Consider the following 19,999-nt stretch of genomic DNA (forward strand, 5'->3'; position numbering starts at 1 on the left):
TTCTCCTGCAATGTATATGAACTTGATTTCTGCCAGAGTCGCTTGTCGGTTTTGTTTGTATGGACAATTTTAACCAGATTCGCCAGTCATGATCATTACCATCCACTGTGCTGTTTACTGTGGGTGGTAATGCCTTCTGTGAGGCTGTGGATGAAGGAATGTTACAGGGGTATGAAAAATGTGGGCACCCCTTATCATTTTTATGATTTTTCCTTTATAAATCACCGGTTGTTCAGATCAGCAATGTCAGTTAAATATTTCATATAGCTTATAGACGAACACAGTGATATGTGAGAAGTGAAATGAAGTTTATAGGATTTACAGAAAGTGTGCATTAATTATTTAAAATAAATTAGTGCAGGTGCATACATTTGGGCACCCCATGATATATCACAGATCATATGCTATATGATATATGATATATTGAAGATGCTGATCTGAACCACCAATCATTTATAAAGGAAAATCATGAAAATGATCAGCGGTGCCCAAACATTTTCATACCACTGTAAATGGCCACAAAACTTAAACGTAAATAGAACATCCCATCAATCTGGCAACCACGTTCAGACCATGATACTCAGAGAAGTCTGGTAATTCAAGTCTCGGCAAAAGCATGCTGGCCAGTGTTCAGTCTCCCTCATAAGATAACATCTCCCAACTTATACAGGAGTAGGTGTTTCCAAACTGTCTCCCGATGTAACACTTCATGATCAAGTTAAAAACTGCTGTCCCATGACTTTTGACATATCAGTGCAACTCGCAACATGTTAAATCGATCTAATCAATTAATTCAATATACAATACAAAAAAGCAATAAATGAATCAGGGCAGCTTTAATGCCTAATAAATGATGCCTGAAATGTAAAAGATTATATTTTTCTTCACAAAATAATCTTAAACCACAGTTTCACGCATCAATTTAATTATTGTTACATAAAAATGATTATAAATGAGCATTTTTTGTAAACAAAACAGGTGTTAATGACTCATACTGTGCTGTTCTTGTGGTTTTGAGGGTCTGAACAGCATTTCCACATGTCAGCAAAAACTTGCCAGCCATAAGTGGTTGTGTTTGTTCTGTTTGTTTCAGTCTAATCAGTGACATTTCACCACGCTCACGTTGCCTCCGCTGAACGATACAAATGAAAAAAGCTGTTTGGGGGGCAGCTCAAACCGCATCCTGTATAATCGGATACACAAAGCATGTGGCTTGCAAAATATGCACCGGACTCATCAGATTATACAGCCCTGCACGTTCACGCATACACGCACTTGCACTCAATAAAATAAAGAAGAATCACTTTTAGCTCAATAAAGAAGCATATTGTAATAGAGATATAGTGTGAGTGTGTGTCTTTACAACTTAAAGGTTTTTCACACCCACACTATGGAAAAGAGTTGGGTAAGATTAGCCATGCTTCACTTAATTTGACTATTAGATAAGAAACTATAAGAGAATGTGGCAGAAATAAAAATAATGAAAACCACACTTTAAATAAATTAAAACCCAAGCAGTGTCCCTAACTATGAGATCCCCCCCAAAAAAGTGTTTATGAGAGTCATTTGGACCCATGTTAGGGGTAAGATGATCCAGCTGACTGAGTAACCAGTTATTAAATACATATTAAACATGTTTAATTCCACCAATAGTTATACATTAACAAAGCCTCATGAAAGGACTGAAAATTCCAAGTCATCAGCATGTTTTCTGACATCAACAATGATGCCACACTCAAAATCACTAAAATCATGTTTTTCTTTATTCTGATGGTTAATTTAAACAGTACATGTTTCCTAAAGTACATGTCTGTCTGTCTGTCTATCTATCTATCTCTCATGAAGCTGCTGGCTTTATTAATGCATTTCACTGCCAAAAAAGGATTAGCTGATTTGATAAGGGGAAGAATTCTTAGTTTCTTGGTAAGTATATATAATACATAATGGAAATTATGTGGATGTGGATTGTGGATGCAACACTAATTTTAGCACATATTTTATTACATATTTGATTTAACATCTTGTAAACAAAAGTGGGTAAGATTGCCTGTTGGTCAAACTTACCCCGAGGGCTCTGACTCATTTTGTCCTATAGCCATAATTTTGGGAAAGTGCATAATCAGCAAATCAGAGCTTATTTTTTATGTAAATGTGATCTGAAATACCAGAAAATAAAGATTAATATAAAAAAGGTATGTAAACTAAGTGTAGAGTTACATGACGAAACAGTACAGTTGCATAGATACATTCTTTTATATCTTTTAGCATGAACAAAAGTGCTTTTTTATAGCATTGCCCTTTGAGTCCTCCATTTTTCAGAGTGTGTAAATATACTGTATAGCAGAATTCAGTGATAAGCACAATGTCTGTCTCTCTTTATTGTTGTTATATGCTGAGAAGGTATTTGTATATTTCTCGAACAAACTCAAAAAGAGCTTGGTTTGCTGCATGCTTACTGATATTAGCTGTACAATTAAAAATAATCAGCACCACAATATGTTGTCATTATAATCAAATAATCGCTGAGTTCTGCACTGAGTTCTAAGTAAATATACTTTTTTTTTTTCAGAATATACCCTGAGTTAAAATCCCATTAATACCACAACTCTCCATTCAGGAGTCTGAGAATATGAAGACATGCCCCCATGTAATAGGCGGGGTTCTATACTGCAGATAATAAACAGCAAATTACCATTCACTGATGTGTTTGGGATTTAACTAAAATAAGTTGATTAAACTGAGATGGAAAAAAAAAGTCTAAATTAAGTACTTACTTAGCCTGACTTTAAAGTCTGTGTTGTGCAAAAACAGCAGGCTTATTTTGCACATACAAGAAATATATGTTTGATTTTAAAGGCGCTTGCAGTGCACAGTGACAGAGCATACAATTAATATGTAGACCTGCAATCCTCTTATTCTTTTAGTGCATTAACTAAAGCTCCAAGGAAAGATAGCCCTTGTGTACAAGATAAAAAAACATAAAAAAAACACAAGCCTACATATATTAAATAGAAAGATAAAATAAAAAAATAATTACAGTACAGTATGAGGAATATATTTAAAGCAGTTGGTAAATACCATAAAGTAAAGAAGAACCATGATCACATGACTGCTCACTTCATCTAAGGCATGGGCAGATTATATTGGACAATTTCAATTCCATAATGAAAAATTTCCTTCAGCAGTTACGTCACCGGCAAAAGACAGGAAATTCCACTGACTGCTGTCCAGACCTATTTACTGGTAATGCAGTCCTATGCAAACAAACAAACAAACAAACAAACAAACAAACAAACAAACACACAAGCACAGAGAGAGAGAGAGAGAATAATCATTAGTGTTGAATTGTCATTTTGGCATGCTATATCAAAATATATTTCTTGAAAATTTCATAAAGGAAATTTGACCCGGTTTAACATTTCTCACCTGATTTCGGTACTGATTAGACTTTGAAGTGAAATGCTCCCATATACCCAGCAAAGCTATGCAGCTACATTTCTCTACATGATGCAGATTTGAAGTGTTACTTCCTGTCTGTAAATTAAAAGCAATTCATCAACTTTCACTTTATCAACAGAACTCTACTTGTATGATTTGGACTGCTTTTATTTTTATATAAATATATTTTCCCAATTTTTTATTTTTTTTTGGTGTTCTATGGGCAGGCTTTTAAACACTGTATTCTGTTAAGAATTCATAATCATTGTATCTCCTTTAAAATTTCTAAATATCTGCAATCTGTACAATATTACTATATTATGTGTGATCAGATCATACAATCAGCAAATGATATGAGTCGAGATGAGACTGTAATAAAATAGGGAGAAGTTTGGAAACTTTAGTCTGGAGTTCTGAAAGCTTCTGTTTTGAGCTATAAGGTCATACCCCACTCTGATAAGAGCTGTTAGGAACAAATGAAAATTATAATTTTTGGCATAAATATCCCTTTTCTGTTTGAATTTTGCTAAATACCAAGCTTTTGATGACTTTAGACATTTCACATTATGTGGTCGGTTCTGTTATAGTGTGAAAGAAGGTTAATTACACTCACACATCTAAATTACTTCATAATATATAACATAATATATATAACACCTTTTATCATGTGTAAATTTGTATTTGCACTGGGCTGTAGGCATACGTCAGTATGCTCCTTTTGTCATTCTTAATAAAAAACACAAACATTTTAGAACCCCATAATAAATTTTGTGACAGTAGTGTTTCATAAATGACTTTTCATATCTTGACTTTAATTATACTGTAGACAGTATGAACCCAATATATTTCATGTTTTACTTTATTAAACTTTATTAAAAAATAGGCAAAAAAAAAACATTGGGACGCTAAAGCACTGACAAATTGACAAAAAATATCTTGTTGCAAATTCATCACTTAAACATAACTGAAAAAAAAGAATGAAACAGAGAGCAGAAATATAAGAGTCCTTTGTCCCAGAACAGCTTACTAACCCATCTACACTTTATGCTTGCACACTGCACTGACTGCATCTTCTGCCCACACAGAAACCAGTGAAACTAGGCTGCACAAAAAAAAATATCTGTAAGGTTTCACATTCTGATTGCTAAAGTTTGCAGTGAGCTTGAATTGAGCTCAAACTTTGGATTTACAGTTTAGTTTTAGTTTCGTAAGCTGTAAAAGAACACTCTGCATCTGAAGAACTGCATAGTTTTAGTTTATTGAAGAAGTTTTAAATTCGTAAGAATTGTTAAGTTAAGTTAAGTCTACAAAAAATATTTTTCTTATATCAAGGAAAAACACTATCCAGCCCAAACCTGGGGTCGAACTCACTCTGGCTTCCTTCAGCCACAGGTTTTACCATCAATGGTTCAACCAATCATTAAAAGGTTCTGTTGATGGCCAAAATAATCTAATAGCAAAAAGAAGACTTATGGATTGGGTATACTAAAGCACTAAAAGTAAGTAGATAGCCTTAAATGGTTCATTTAGATGTTCTATAAATAGCATATAGAATAAACTGCTTTTACCAGCTATTGGCAGATTCTGTAGATACTAAAAATGGTTCTATTAAACACTGAACGACTCTGTAGACAGCTACAATGTGGTAATAGTAGTGGTGTCAATCGATGAAAAAATTACATTAGATTAATCACAACAATATTCTGTGATTAACTGCAATTAATCGCACTTGTTCCACAGCTGTCTAACACAGGAGCAAGATTCTGTGTTCCCATGCATATTTCTGAGCAGTGTGAAGCTGCTTTGACACAGAACTCTAAAGTGCTGCGTTTTCGAACAGTGTTTTTATTGGGATGTGCAGCGCAGATGTCCACATAGCAATTGGAGTGACACAGCTGCGAGCAGTGAACGTAGTACACACCATGCTCTTATGTGTAAACAGCATGAACAGTAGAGACAGCGTTTGTTCATAGCAGTGTACTATCTTGCTAATATATCTAATTAAACTGTGCCTTATCAGCTGTTTAACTTAATTAAAAATAAATATATGTACCACAAAGGAATCGCTCCAGAAAAAAAATCTGTATGTTGGGCGGGGGCGGGGCAGATTATGGAGGAAGTTGGGGTTAAAACTTGGTGGCGTAATTAATTTCTTAAGAAAAAAAATCCTAATCAATTGAATGCGTTAACGCTTTAATAGTGACAGCCCTAGTTAATAGTAAAGGTTATGTAATAGCATAACATGGTTCCACCAAAGTAAAAAAAAATCTAGCCAAAAAGGGTTTACTGACCACTGAAAAATTCAGTTCTACCAAAAACTGTTCTACCAATCAGGGGTGTGTTTCTCAAAAGGTTCGGGATGCAAAGTACTTTGTTAACTCGCATTTATGATCAACAAAGACATTTTTTGAAATTGTTTGTTAAATTTCACTTTGCAAAGCTTTTTGTGAACACTTGCAGAACTACCTTTAGATGGTAAAACTGTTTTATCAAGCATTTAAAGGTTATTTACATATCCAAATTGGTTCTACTAACCAATGAAAGCCTACAATTGGAAGTTTCTATAAATGATGACTCTTTCAATCACTAGCCAAAAATGGTTTTACAGATGGTTTTACAGATGTTAACACTCTCAGTGTTAACCAGTGATTTAACGCTGGTATATATACTGTGTATATAGACAAAAGTGAATATACCAATCATGGGAGGTTCTATAAATAACCAAAAATTGTTCTACCAATTAGGGGTGTGCCATATCATATCGTACACAATAATATCGCCAACAGTTGTGAATATCGTGAACGATATTTTACCCTGAAATATGGTGCCATATCACCCACCCCTAAATATCACATCAGGGTACTACTTTTTTTTTTTTTTTACTGTTTTTAGCAAAAGAATAATTCACACTGTTCTCATTTCCCATTATATATCTACTAGAGAAAGATTATATCTGTGCAGTATGATTTATTTTACTTAAATCTTGGATACATGGAGATATTTGAAGTGTAGTATTAGTATCACGACATTCTGGATCATTGACTTCTATTACAAATCTTAAATCTAATCTATTTTTTTTTTTTTTTAGTACCTTAGTTAGGGGTGTGCCATATCATGTCGTATGCAATAATGATATTTAGTTTTTCATGTTTTCATTTTTTGCAGTAGTGTGTTCTTGAGATATTTTATTTTCTTCAGTGTTTTGCCATATCGCCAAGAATATCGTTATCCCGAAAAGAAAAAAAAACATGAAATATCGTGATATTATTTTAGAGCCATATCGCCCACCACTACTACCAATCATTGGTGGCAGATGGCTAAAACAACTGAAAGGCCACAAGTGGAAGGCAATTGGCTCTACTGACCAAGGGACAGCTCTTTAGATAGCCTGAATGATTTAGGCAATCTTTGGAAGGCTTTGCAGATAGCTAAACATATTCTACCATCTATTAGAAGGTTTTTAAATGGAGAAAATGGTTCTAGCAACAACTGAAAAGTTTTTCTATATTTGTGAAATTCACTTGGCACGTTCTGTATATTTCTAAGACTTTAAATCATAAAGTCATAAAGTTTATTAGAAATTAGATCAGTATAAATGTTACCTAGTGGAATTTGCAGTTAATAATTAAAAACAATTTGTATATTGAATGGTAATATAGTTAATGGAATCATGTCAAGTGCCTCTCACTCTAAACACTAGAAGGGAGGGAGATAGTGGAGCACTGCTGTTAGGAAAAAGTTCATGTGACTGTGGTGGTTTAAGGTGCAGGAAGTTGACACTGTCATATGTAGGAGTTGTATGAGAGAAGTTATGAAGGGGGTGTTACAGTGCAGAGAAAATCAGAAGCTAAGGGAACAAACAAGCCAGACTCAGAAGGACAGAGACAGAAGAACTTCAGTTCAGTGTTTAGAGATTTACAGAAGCTCCAGGACCATAACCAAGAACCAGACTCAAAGACCTGTGCGGCGCCAACTCTGCTGACTGAGCCGAGCACCACCACAGAGAGTAAATCCGAAGCGCAGCGGATTCAGTGGAGGAAAAAGGCCATATATTTGCTACTGACACTGAGAACTACCTGATTACAGAGCCAAAGAAATCAACAGAAAGACGAAGAAAAAGAGAAGAGGAATTCTTAAATTCAGCTTTCAGCTGTAAAGCCATGGAGAATACACGGCTGCTGAGAGCTGTGCTGGTTCTGGCCGTCTGCTTTACGATACATAGCACATCAGGTTGGATAATCTTGTTTTTTTATTCTCTATTTTTACTTCAAATTACATTCACAACAGAGAATCTATACACATTAATGTAGAAAAGCTTTCTTTTTTTCACTTTGACATACGGTAATTTGGTAGTTGCTCTTTACATTCTATTATATATTAATATGTAAATATTAATGCACATAATATTCTATTATACATGCAGTAAAAACTGGAATTGGATTGAACTGAATTTAAATAGAGTAGAAGAAGGTGTTTTAAATTTAATTTTAAATACATAATATAATACAAATAATCCAACCTCACATTTTATTTTTAGGCATTTTAAAGGTTGGTGCATCCAAAGCAAAATAAATATGCAAGATATTAATACAATAAATTAAAATTGTATGCACTGCACTTTAATAAAAATCCAGTCAAACAGCCACATTTATTATTGTATAATTAAACAGCCAGTAAGTCAGAATTATTTAACCCTATTAGACCTAATATTGCACAGTCTTAAAATATAACGATTCCTAAACAATAAATGGTAAAGAGACCATTATCTCATGCTGAGGTTCTTTAATCCTAAACCTTTCTAACAATTCAAAAATGTAGGTTACTCTTATGTTCTTGGTCAGAAGAAAGTTCTTGGATATGTACATATTGGGTATAGAGAACTTCTAGAACCTTATATATTTCCAGATTTTATATAATGTTATTTTAAATTTTATTACAAATAGACCAATTGAAAATACTTTACACTGAATTTTTTTTAAAGTTAAGAAGGATTTTTCTTTATCCAGTATTTTTTTTTTGTGAGACAGTGATGATACACATATAAATTATGTTTTAATACAGTGATTTAATGCTTTAAATACTGCACTCCATTAAATCCAGTAAATAGCCCTAATTATTCTCTCTTCATAATAAAAGTTCATGATAGACATTTTCTATAATCCTATAAGACATATATATTACTACAGAAAAAATAGTTTATAGTAAATGGTCCATGGCGTGCACATGTAGTACTCTAGAAAGAATATTTAATTCCCATAAAAAATACTTTCTGCTGAAGCTTTTTAAATGTAAACCTTATCAGACCTAATCTATCACACTATAAAATAGAGATTATATACATTGTGTATTGGGTACAGATCCCTATACTATAATCTGAGGTTATTTAATAACTGACCCTAGTTAATACATAATTAATCATTGCAATTTCCTTTAAATTATGTTTTAATCTATTATAACCCACAATATTCTTAAGCAATAATTTTTTTAATGCTTAATAATATCTTAGCTAGTGCCATTTAATAATTAGACTATAAGATAAGACTTTAATAATAAGACTTTACTTATTTACTGTCTTAAGTACTGTTATTTGTGACATTTATTGTAAAATGTTACCCGTTTCTCTCATTTCTCACAATGTAAAATAAAGTTTATTGGTTATTGGATATCTATATTGTCGCTGTCTAATTAAAAACAAGTATCTATAAAACAGCAACTTTACAAGAGAGAGAAAAAAAACTTCTAAACTTTAAATGGAAGTCAATGTAAAAAAAAAAAGGTTATTTCAGGTCATTTTGAAGTATTTCTATCGGTGTGTTCATCAATAAATTTGGCACAGTGTGAGGGACAGTTTGTCTGTTCAAATTATGTAGAAAAAAAATATACAAAAATGGAGATACTTGTTTTTCATTGGACAGCAACAATATGCTACTTGGATCATTGTGTAATGATTAAAAGTCTTTACCTTTTATGTTTAACCCTTTATGCTCTGTGACTTTTATTACACCCTAACAGTTACTAATCGTTAACTTGCACAGCAATGCAAACTTTCATAGTTTAGACTCATAGGTCAGACCCATTAACGTGCCAAATCTAAAGCGAAATCTTATATTGCAATGACTTATTCGAATATTTATAACATTAGATAATGTTTTGCACAGTCCTCTTTACATCATGTACATTCTAAGATACTTTAAAGAGAAAAGTATTGGGACAACTGCTTATTCATTGTTTCTTTTGAAATCAAGCGTAGTTAAAAAGAGTTTATCTTACATTTGTTGGAGTATCTGTCTCTACTCTCCAGCTAAGGCTTCATACTAGATTCTGGAGCATTGCTGTGAGGATTTGATTGCAATTGGTGACAAAAGCATTAGTGAGGTCAGGATGTTAGACAATCACCACCCAGCCACATCAAACCTCATCCTTAACTTCTCAAATCCATCCTAGAAGTATCTGCTGGAGCTCCACACTTCTAGAGAACACAGTTCCACTGATCCCCAGCTCAATACTGGGAGGTTTTAAACACTAATCTTCTAGCCCACACTATAAAGGGAATGGGAGGAGACCAAAATACTCTAAATCGAATTTTAAATTGCCATTTCAACAACATAGTTTAAATCATTTTACAGGTGGCTCAATAATAAAAAAAACATTTATTTTTTCGGCTTGGTATGGCTACTGCGCTTGCGCAGATCTCCTCATATAAGGGGGCTTTCCCACTAAAACGCTGACCCTCCATCACTCACAGCTTCTCGCAGAAGGGCGGAGCTTTATCCTTGAACGGATGATGAGGTTTACGAGAACATTACGAGAGCTTCCAGTCATACCTCAATGAGTGGTTGGTCTCCTCAATAATAATGTCTATGCTCACACCTGGTGTTAGGTAGTAACAGGATCCTGCTAATTAGATTTACAGTAGTTTTCAATAGACAATTTTACCAGTACTTATCTTTAAGGTCTAGAAAAGCTGTGTGTTGATTTGCACTTTTCTGCCATAATCTGCACTAATTCTGCACACTAAATATAGCATTCAGAGTGCACTGAAAGTGGTGGGTGAATCATTCTTCCTAGACTAGCCGTGTGGCTGAACTGAAGAGAAATGATTTAGGGTTGTGGTGTAAAAAAGGGACACCTGTTGGCATAGTTTCACCCACAGTGGAAGGAACGTTTGCCATGCTGCGAGGAGGAGGGATGCCATTATGCCAGATTTGGCACAGGCTGTTTCCTCAGGTCTATGTACACACACGGTAGAGGTGCATGTGTGTGTGTGTGTGCATGTTACCCGTGACGCAGCTGTCTTCCTCTTCGGGGGGATTCTCGGGGGGAACTAACTGAGGTTTCCTTTGTTTGTTTGCTTTTTTTTTTTTTAGACCACCGTGAACGTGAAACTGAAAACATGAGTCTGAATAAGTCGTGTGACCTCAAACCTGAGTACAGTGGAACGAGATGGCATTTTGATTACTGTAACTGTCAGTTTGAGGGGGAGCTGTGTTTGTGTGTTTGGTATTCTGTCGGATTAAGGGGAGTCGAAATTTATGTTTGATATTCTGTCAGTTTGAAGAGAGCTGTATTTGTGTGTTTGGTATTCTGTCGGATTAAGGGGAGTCGAAATTTATGTTTGATATTCTGTCAGTTTGAAGAGAGCTGTATTTGTGTGTTTGGTATTCTTTAAGTTTGAGGGAAGCTGTATTTGTGTGTTTGGTAATCTGTCAGTTTGAGGAGATCTGTATTTGTGTGTGTTTGGTATTCTGTCAGTTTGAGGGGAGCTTCTATCTGTGTGTTTGGTATTCTGGTAATTTGAGGGGAGCTGTATATGTGTGTTTGGTATTCTGTCAGTTTGAGGGGAGCTGTATTTGTGTGTTTGGTATTCTGTCGGTTTGAGGCGAGCTCTATTTGTGTGTTTGGTATTCTGTCGGTTTGAGGGGAGCTGTATTTGTGTGTGTTTGGTATTCTGTCAGTTTGAGGGGAGCTGTATTTGTGTGTGTTTGGTATTCTGTCAGTTTGAGGGGAGCTGTATTTGTGTGTTTGGTATTCTGTCGGTTTGAGGCGAGCTCTATTTGTGTGTTTGGTATTCTGTCAGTTTGAGGGGAGCTGTATGTGTGTGTTTGGTATTCTGTCAGTTTGAGGGGAGCTGTATTTGTGTGTGTTTGGTATTCTGTCAGTTTGAGGGGAGCTGTATTTGTGTGTTTGGTATTCTGTCAGTTTGAGGGGAGCTGTATTTGTGTGTGTTTGGTATTCTGTCAGTTTGAGGGGAGCTGTATTTGTGTGTGTTTGGTATTCTGTCAGTTTGAGGGGAGCTGTATGTGTGTGTTTGGTATTCTGTCAGTTTGAGGGGAGCTGTATTTGTGTGTGTTTGGTATTCTGTCAGTTTGAGGGGAGCTGTATTTGTGTGTGTTTAGTATTCTGTCAGTTTGAGGCGAGCTCTATTTGTGTGTTTGGTATTCTGTCGGTTTGAGGGGAGCTGTATTTGTGTGTGTTTGGTATCCTGTCAGTTTGAGGAGAGCTATATTTATGCGTGTTTGGTATTCTGTCTGTTGAAGAGGAGCTGTATTTATATGTGTTTAGTGTTATGTCAGTTATAATGCATAATACTGTGTTTTATTTTAGATTCTGAGTTTTCAGGTGTTCTTTAAATTGACTAACCAGACTCTTTTAATTGTCATTGTCAGTGTCTGACTAACAGAGCATCCCTGGAATCCACTGACACAAACTAATCATTCTCATTTCCAATGAGTAACTTTTACAATGTGAATAACAGTACATAACTGAATCAGATATGGAACAATACTGCATGTGTATTAACCTGTTACTAACACTCTATTAACTCTTAACTCTCAGGAGAAGCTGTCAGAATGTTTCCAGCGTCTAACAAAACAACTTCTGAAATTTCTGAAGGTAATAAACAAAACTAACACTGGTATTAATGACATTAGAGACCTGGACTGTCCACAGTTAGAACTAACTGTTTGTGTAGCATCTTAATGTCATATGCTATTTTCTGGTTGGGGAGGGAAATGACAAATTTCCTTTTATACATGTGTACCAATGGATAAGACCAGTCTCACAAGAAAGGAAAAGATAACTCCCAAAGTGCAGAACTATAACAAGGCGGGAACAATTTGTATATATATATATATATAGTATATGTATTACACACCAAGACCAATTTTTGCTTTTGGCAGTGTGGGCAGTGTGTCAAGTCCTGCTGAAAAATGAAATTTGCATCTCCATAAACATTGTCAGCAGAGGGAAGCATAAAGTGATATAAGATTTTCCAGGAAAACACTGCACTGATATAAACACTGGACTTGATAAAACACAGTGGATCAACACCAGCAGATGACATGTCTCTCCAAACCATCACTGACTATCAGTAAATTTTGCATTTCATTATTTCATTTGGAAATCAAGGGACCAAAGTCTGGAAGAAGAGACGAGAGGCACACAATTGGCTAAGTACAATGAAGTTTCCACAATCAGTTATGGTTTGGAGAGACATGTCATCTGCCGGTGTTGGTCCACTGTGTTATATCACGTCCGACGTTAGTGCAGTGGTTTCCTGCAAAATCTTACAGCACTTAATGCTTCCCCCTGATGACAACATTTATGGAGATGCGGATTGTGTGTGTGTATATATATACACACACACATACACACACACACAGTTGAAGCATATAAAAAATAAGTACACTGTACATATATTGGCATATTACATATGTGATTTGTTGTGTTTTTTAGTTATTTGACAGTAATTCACATCACTAAACTGTATTTATTGCATTTTACAGGTTCCAGGAATGAGAGTGTTGAAATGGGCAACAACATAACTTTACTCTGTACCAATAAAAAGGTAGCATGGAATAAGATGCTTTATGTAATCTGGAAAATCTACTCACAAGAGAAGAACTGTTATATCTCTGTGTCCACAAGCGACCCTGCCTTTAACAACTGTACGGATGGAAAGCAGATAATCAATGAAAGTACAAGTGGAAACTACAGCTTGTTCATCCCTCAGTTTTCAAGCAAAGATGAAGGCCGTTACATCTGTGACATGTCTTACCAAGCTGGGGGCTTTATAGAAACAATTAATGTGTCTACATGTGGTAAGCACACTAGCACTAAACAATTCATTTAAAGAATCCTATTTTTTCATAAGGATCTTTCCACTTAATGTGATGTCCATTTGATATGTTGGTTGAACACAAGGTGCATATAAAAATGAAATATTATACAGATTTTAGGTCATTTTAATGCTCAATTGTTGTAACAATGTGTTTATTGTCTGTTACAGCAATTATTAATGATTTCCACCTAACAGACCCCTAATTATGCACTACTAAAGATCACACCAAATAAAGTGCAATGCATATTGAACAATAATTTATAAATGTCTAATTCAGGCTTAATTGAGAAAAAAGCAAGACTTTAATAAGCTTTAAAGTTCTGTCTCTTGAAATATAGAGTTACGCAAACAGCAGAAGGATAAGTATTACAATTGTCATGTGATTGCTGGACACAATAGTAAAGATTTTTACTATTTAGCAATTATCATACTTGTCTTTCTGCTATCTTGAGTTTATCACTGTTTCATCCTGTTCTGTTGATGCCAAAAGAATCAAATTTACCTTGTTAAAAAGTCTCTCTCTGATCATCCTTTAGACCGTCTGACTCTGACTGGCTGGCTGGAAAAGGATAAGGATGGTCACACTTTTGCCGTCTGTAGAGCTCAGGGTAAACCAGCAGCTTCCATTTACTGGAAAACCCCGTGGAACGTCTCCTCACCCAGAACAAACTCATCTATAAATTTTACAGTGACGAGCCGTTTACAGCTGCCTCATAAGGCATCTCCCATTGAATTGACCTGCGTAGTCCCCTCCAGCTCCTGCAACAAGGAAGAGATTCAATTCAACACCTTCCAGGGTAGGCACTTACATGACATGCACTGGCAACATCTTGAGGAAGCATACACACATGCCTTCTGCTGTTTTTTTTTGTAATATTTTATTTTCCTCATTCATTTCAAATGAATAAGTAGCTGTATATTATATATTTCGTAGCTGAATTTATTCCAAAATAAGTTGGAAACAAATGTTGAGAAAATGTAAACTGCTTTAAAACATTTGATTGATTTGGAATTTACTTTTTCCTTTTATCCTAGATCGACAAACACCAGATTTCTCTATTGCATGGCCTTTCATTCTTCTGGGTGTCTGTGTGACATGCATCACCGTTACTTTTCTGACCGCTCTCTACATCATGCGAGAAAAAATTGGACAGTTAAGGTAGGATTGTCACAAATGTAAAAAGCTGATTCAGTTGGGTGTATAATACACATTTACACAAAGTCGTATGTAGGGTTTAAATGCATTTACCTGAAATTAATCATTTTAATCTGCACATTAGGGCTACAAACAAAATCAAAGAATCTTGAGAACACTTAAGTTAAAAATATGCATAGGTGGGATCATTTGTAACAAATGGAGAGGCTAGATATAACAGTTTCTATGAGGTTTAATACAAAACATTTACCATAAACATTCCAAAAAGAACACTGTGATATCTACACTAACATGTTCGTGACAGTAAGTTGCTGTAGTAAATTTTACAATATGCATTTAGCAGGGATAGAATACTGTCATTTTTATTATAGTAATGATCACAGTATTGTAACTATTATCACAATAATATGCTGCTGTTTTTTTATTTTTAGCAAATGTTATACTACTTTCAAAAGCTCTACTTTTTGTTCCTCTGAACGTTTTACAATTGCAATAATTATTAGCATTTATATTATCAGCATTTATTAGATATTATATTATATCAGCATTTTAACTCATAAGAGCCTTAACCCAGTTTTAAATGTTAATACAAAATTTAAAAAATATATTTTTTGTTGAATTAATAAAGCAGCACACTCATGTTTTTTTTCTTACTGTGATAAAACACTTTTTTTTAGTAAAAGGATCGCTGGATTTAGTAAAATGATAGAGACACAAACTTAAGAAGTTACTTACAACAAAATGTTGCAACCCAGCCCAGTGTTTATCTCTCCATAGCAGTGTAGCTAGCGTTAGCTATCTGTGTAGTGAAGCAGAACAAAACCACAAAATGTCAACAGGAAGCTAAAAAACACCAAGCTGAAGTTCATTACTAATCTCTTTAAAAATAAACTGATGAAAATAAAGCTTTTAACATCAATCTTTACACTTAGTATTAGTTTCTACCTCTTTACAAACCAGACTGACTGTTTACCATTGAAAAAGCACCAGCTGAAAAAGGCTAGGTTAGCATTAGCATTCTTAGGTTATGCTTGTGTCTGAAGCAGTAAATGCTGACTTGCTAACTAGCTGCCCACGCAATATAATTACATAGTATCTCAACTTAATATCTCTAAATAACAACTAAGTATGGCAAAATAATGACTTAGCATCTCAAAATAATGATTTTGTACCTCAATATAAATACTTAGTATCTCAATATAATGACTTAATATCTCAAAATAATAATTTGATATCTCAAAACGACTTAATATCTCCAAATAATGACTTAGTATATTAAAATAATGGCTTATTATCTCAAAATAACAGCTCAGTATCTCAAAATAATGACTTAGTATCTGAATATAATGATTAGTATATCAAAAACATGATATAGTATCTCAATTAATATCTACAAAAAATTGCTTAGTATCTCAAAATAATGTCTTAGTTTTTTTTAATATAATGATTAGTGTTTTAAAATAACTTTTAATTAAAAAATATATTTTCAGGCACCAGAAATAAAGGACTGGATTTACTGTTTTAGTGTTTTTGGAGGGGAGTGCACATATTGTGTGATACTGCAGCAGATACTGTAATTATTGTGACAGGCCTAAGTGTGACCATGTTAAAAAAGGCTGTTTTAAACAAATAGCCCTGGGCCCCTAAATAATCATCTTATTTATGATCTTATTTGCAGTGTATTCAGAAAGCTTTGCTGCACACCTCAAATCCCAACACCTGCAAGAGAAGAAAAAACACCACAGGTAAGATTAATTACTTATAACAAATAAAATTTCTCCTCTTCTCTGATATGATGTAAAAGAAGTGTATGAGGTGGAACAAACTGTTGATGATGTTGAATCTTTTACTTCAGCCTCGTGATCCTGAAGAAGTGGAGCCCTACGCCAGCTACGTGCAGAGGGTCAACTCCATCTACAACTCATCTGCTGAACTTTTCAATGCCTGATCTGTACACTCTCTCTCTCACACACAAATTACAGAGTCTTACACAATCTGATGAAACTGCAGATTATGATTGATGATTATACAGTGCAGAGTGGAGTAAGGTGTACAGATAAAGATGACGCATGCAGCACTCACTGCTGCACACCTACTCTGTGGACAAAAAGTGTGTGTAAGTGTGTGTGTACACTAATACGGCTGGAAACAAAAGACTAATGAAACCCCTTCAAAAGAGCTTCCTCCAACAAACAGACGCTGATGAGAGAAACGCAAACCAGAGTGAGTCAGTTCGAAAGGTAGAGTGGAAAGAGAAGGATTTGCCTTCACTGCACAATATGAAGAATCGTCCAGAGGGCTGGCTTAGACTCTAGAACTGAAGCGTGAAGAACCGTGCTACTACAAAGACATCAAAACCACAAACCTGAACAGAACTGAGCCAGACCTGACGTTAAAGAGCTTGGAAAGACTCTAGGAGGTTACCTGCTGATCATATTTGCACTTACTGCTCAGGATATATATATATATATATATATATATATATATATATATTCAGTTAGCAAGGTGTGGACAGTTTTAAAAAATAAAGATGCTTTAAATGGTTCTTTAAGCAATGCCACGGGAAAAAAACAGCTCTTTTGGGGTTCTTTATGGACCCATAAATGGTTCTTATATGGGATCAATAATGAGTGTACAACTCTTACATCACTCTGATTAACAGTGAAACTGATCCAAATTCAAGTCTGAGCTCAATGAGATGTTTTTTTTTTTTTATGAAGCAGACCATCATTGTACATCTACTGTAATCTTATTTCGTCTATATATGATTGATGTATATATTTTTAAAATACTGCAGAGGCAAATCTATTGCATCATATCTTGCACAGATACGATATTGTATATAATATATTTTTTCTTGTAATTACATTTGTGTTCTTGTTTGTTTCGTCTAACCTTTGTTTTTTTAAAATAAGTAATAATCAACATTTATTGTCACTTGGTAATACATTGAGGGTAACCCTCATTTTCAATGCAGCTGAGCATTTACAGCTTAAAGGGACTGAATTTATTTTTTTACTTAAAATCAAGTATTTAATCAGGTGAGAAAAAATAAGAAACTTTATAAATAAAACAATACAAAACAAATGGTAAAGCATTAGAAAAATTAGCAAACAATAAAATAACTAATTAAAATAAGCTAATGAAATAATTAAGAATAGCAATAAAATAAAGAGATAAATGATTACAATGAATAAATACAAAGACAAATAAAGAAACAGAGGACTAAAAAATTAAGAAGCTAAAATTACACCAACATTATAAAGAAAGTGATGGAACTAAAATACATGAAAAAAGAATAGAGAATAGAATAAATAAAAAGACAAAATAAATTAAATAACAAGTAAAATTTATCTTATAGGACTAAAACATTCTATATATGTAACAGTAAGTAGTACGCATTACTTGATATAAGTAACATCCCAACTAACAATTTTTGGTTATTAGAAAGTTTTCTGTACATTACAGTTAACGTTCTTAAAATCTTAAGCCTGTCATGTTTTCTGGATGTTCTTTTAATGTTCTTAAATGTTCTGGTAAAGTCAATGCATCAATGGCATACGCAACTTTTGTTAATATTTACATTTTTTGTTTTGTGAATGTTACTTTTAACGTTTCCATAATGTTAGTATTGGTCTATTGGAACGTTATCTGATAAATGTTCTAATTATTTTCAGAACATTCCCGAAATATTATTTCTGTGACTTTACAGGCTAACCTTTCTGCAGTTTTTTTTTTAAACATTTTTTATAAACGTTTTTTAAACGTTTTTATAACTTTCTCTATTATCTGGGATGTGTCTAAATTAAGAACAAACATGGAATCAGTATGGAATAATTTACAAAACCTTAAGGAATCAGTTGCTACGCTTACTAACAAATAAACAATAAAAAATATATACCAATAAGAATCAATCATTTTTTCAATCATATCATGGTAAGGAATAAGTTAAGGTGCTACACATAGTGCTAAATTGTTATTGCTTTAATTAAATGATGTGAACATGAGTGTCATGATGAGTCTTTTTTAGGAGTGATATGAAAAACAACACATTGTTCAGTTTGCATTTTTTTCTTTTTTTAACTTTTTTCCTCTTTATGTGGGTTCCATCTGACATCCTTCCTCTGACTGTTCCCCTCTGAAAGTCACGTGGCTCCTTCTTTTATAATCTGCAGAGCACTGTTAGCAGAGTATAAAGGCTTTTTTGCAAACTTTGATGCAAAAATACAGATAGTCTGTAACCTACACCTACACTGTATCCCCTCTGAACTTTCTGAGTCTAAAATTGGCTGCAAAAGAGACTGATGGAGAGCAATAAAAAAGATAGTAAAGTAAACATAAATCGATTTCTGCTCCGCAGACAATAATTATGCCATTACTTAATGATAATGGATTAAAAATGACTCAGAGCTGTTGTGGCTGTTCATTTTCCTTATTACATTATATAACTATATAATTTTTTTCGATCTTCCGGGTCTTTACTTGGACTTATTTGCTAAAAGTGGGTGGCTCACACCGGCCTGAGGATTGCACATTTAAATCCTGGGTCATGTTACTACACCATCAGCTGCCAGAGTCAGAGAGATAACAATTGACCTTGTTCTATTTAGTTGGGTTAATGGCATGCTTATCAGTCAGTACTCCGCAATAGTCTCTAGTAAAGGCATCTGTCAGATAATATATATATATATATTATATGATATATATATCAGAGCTGGAATGCTGCACTTCTCAGCTGCCTAATGATGTTGCACTGGCTGCAACAGCAGATGAGTTAATTGGCTCAGTGTGAAATTGTAAAAAAACAATTCTACAAAAGATTTGAGCAAAATGTTTATGAAAGAGATTCATGTATTTATGTGTGTGTGTGTGTGTGTGTGTTTGTGTGAGAGATAAACATTTTAAGGGTTCAAAGAATGCCTGGTAACACTGCAGGAATGGGCAGATGAAGATGAGTTTGCTTTTCTGCTATATTTATGTTCACAGTAGCTCTTGCATCAGCACCATGGCCAATCAAAAGCTGCTATAGCCAAAAAAGGTGCAGGGACCTAACAGACAGCCTGTTTTTTTTTTTTTTTAGTTTGTTTTAGAAAAATATTTATGTGGCTTTGCAGGAGCAGTAATGATGACCTCACTCAGTAAGACAACTACTTTCAACTACTTTTCAATTCTTAAGGACGGCTGCTTTAAAGTGGACATGAAACACTTCAAGTATTTAGTATAATTCACAAGATGTATTCACACTCTAACAAACCATATACGTTTAAAAGTTGTCAGTGAAACTG

At 34.2% G+C, this 19,999-nt stretch overlaps 1 protein-coding gene and 1 long non-coding RNA gene across 3 annotated transcripts; one reads left to right on the forward strand and one right to left on the reverse strand.

Annotated features, from left to right (window-relative positions):
* Nucleotides 1–908: 908 nt before the first annotated feature.
* On the reverse strand, nt 909–15,878 carry LOC111194876 (uncharacterized). Its single transcript, XR_002651320.2, has 5 exons — nt 15,450–15,878; nt 14,061–14,317; nt 13,332–13,383; nt 3,427–3,534; nt 909–3,254 (listed from the first exon to the last, which is right to left on the reverse strand). It is a non-coding gene; the product is annotated as an uncharacterized LOC111194876 (long non-coding RNA).
* LOC103024562 (cell surface glycoprotein CD200 receptor 1-A) lies at nt 7,241–17,580 on the forward strand. Of its 2 annotated transcripts, XM_022680105.2 has the most exons (7): nt 7,241–7,668; nt 12,274–12,330; nt 13,224–13,538; nt 14,095–14,355; nt 14,594–14,717; nt 16,393–16,459; nt 16,570–17,580. In XM_022680105.2, the coding sequence occupies exons 1-7, from the start codon at nt 7,599–7,601 to the stop codon at nt 16,660–16,662; spliced, it is 987 nt and encodes a 328-aa protein (XP_022535826.2). In that variant the 5' UTR covers nt 7,241–7,598; the 3' UTR covers nt 16,663–17,580. The 2 variants fall into 2 exon arrangements, with proteins under 2 accessions (XP_022535826.2, XP_015456712.3); XM_015601226.3 differs by lacking the exon at nt 12,274–12,330.
* The last annotated feature ends 2,419 nt before the right edge of the window (nt 17,581–19,999 follow it).

Source organism: Astyanax mexicanus, chromosome 11, assembly GCF_023375975.1.
Source record: "Astyanax mexicanus isolate ESR-SI-001 chromosome 11, AstMex3_surface, whole genome shotgun sequence".
Lineage (NCBI taxonomy): Eukaryota > Metazoa > Chordata > Actinopteri > Characiformes > Acestrorhamphidae > Astyanax > Astyanax mexicanus.

Bases quoted from the DNA above. Each gene is read 5' to 3' on its own strand.
- LOC103024562 (XM_022680105.2), top strand. From the start codon at position 7,599: ATGGAGAATACACGGCTGCTGAGAGCTGTGCTGGTTCTGGCCGTCTGC. The intron at 12,331-13,223 runs GTAATAAACAAA...TGCATTTTACAG, and splicing joins AACTTCTGAAATTTCTGAAG to GTTCCAGGAATGAGAGTGTT. The intron at 14,718-16,392 runs GTAGGATTGTCA...TCTTATTTGCAG, and splicing joins GAAAAAATTGGACAGTTAAG to TGTATTCAGAAAGCTTTGCT.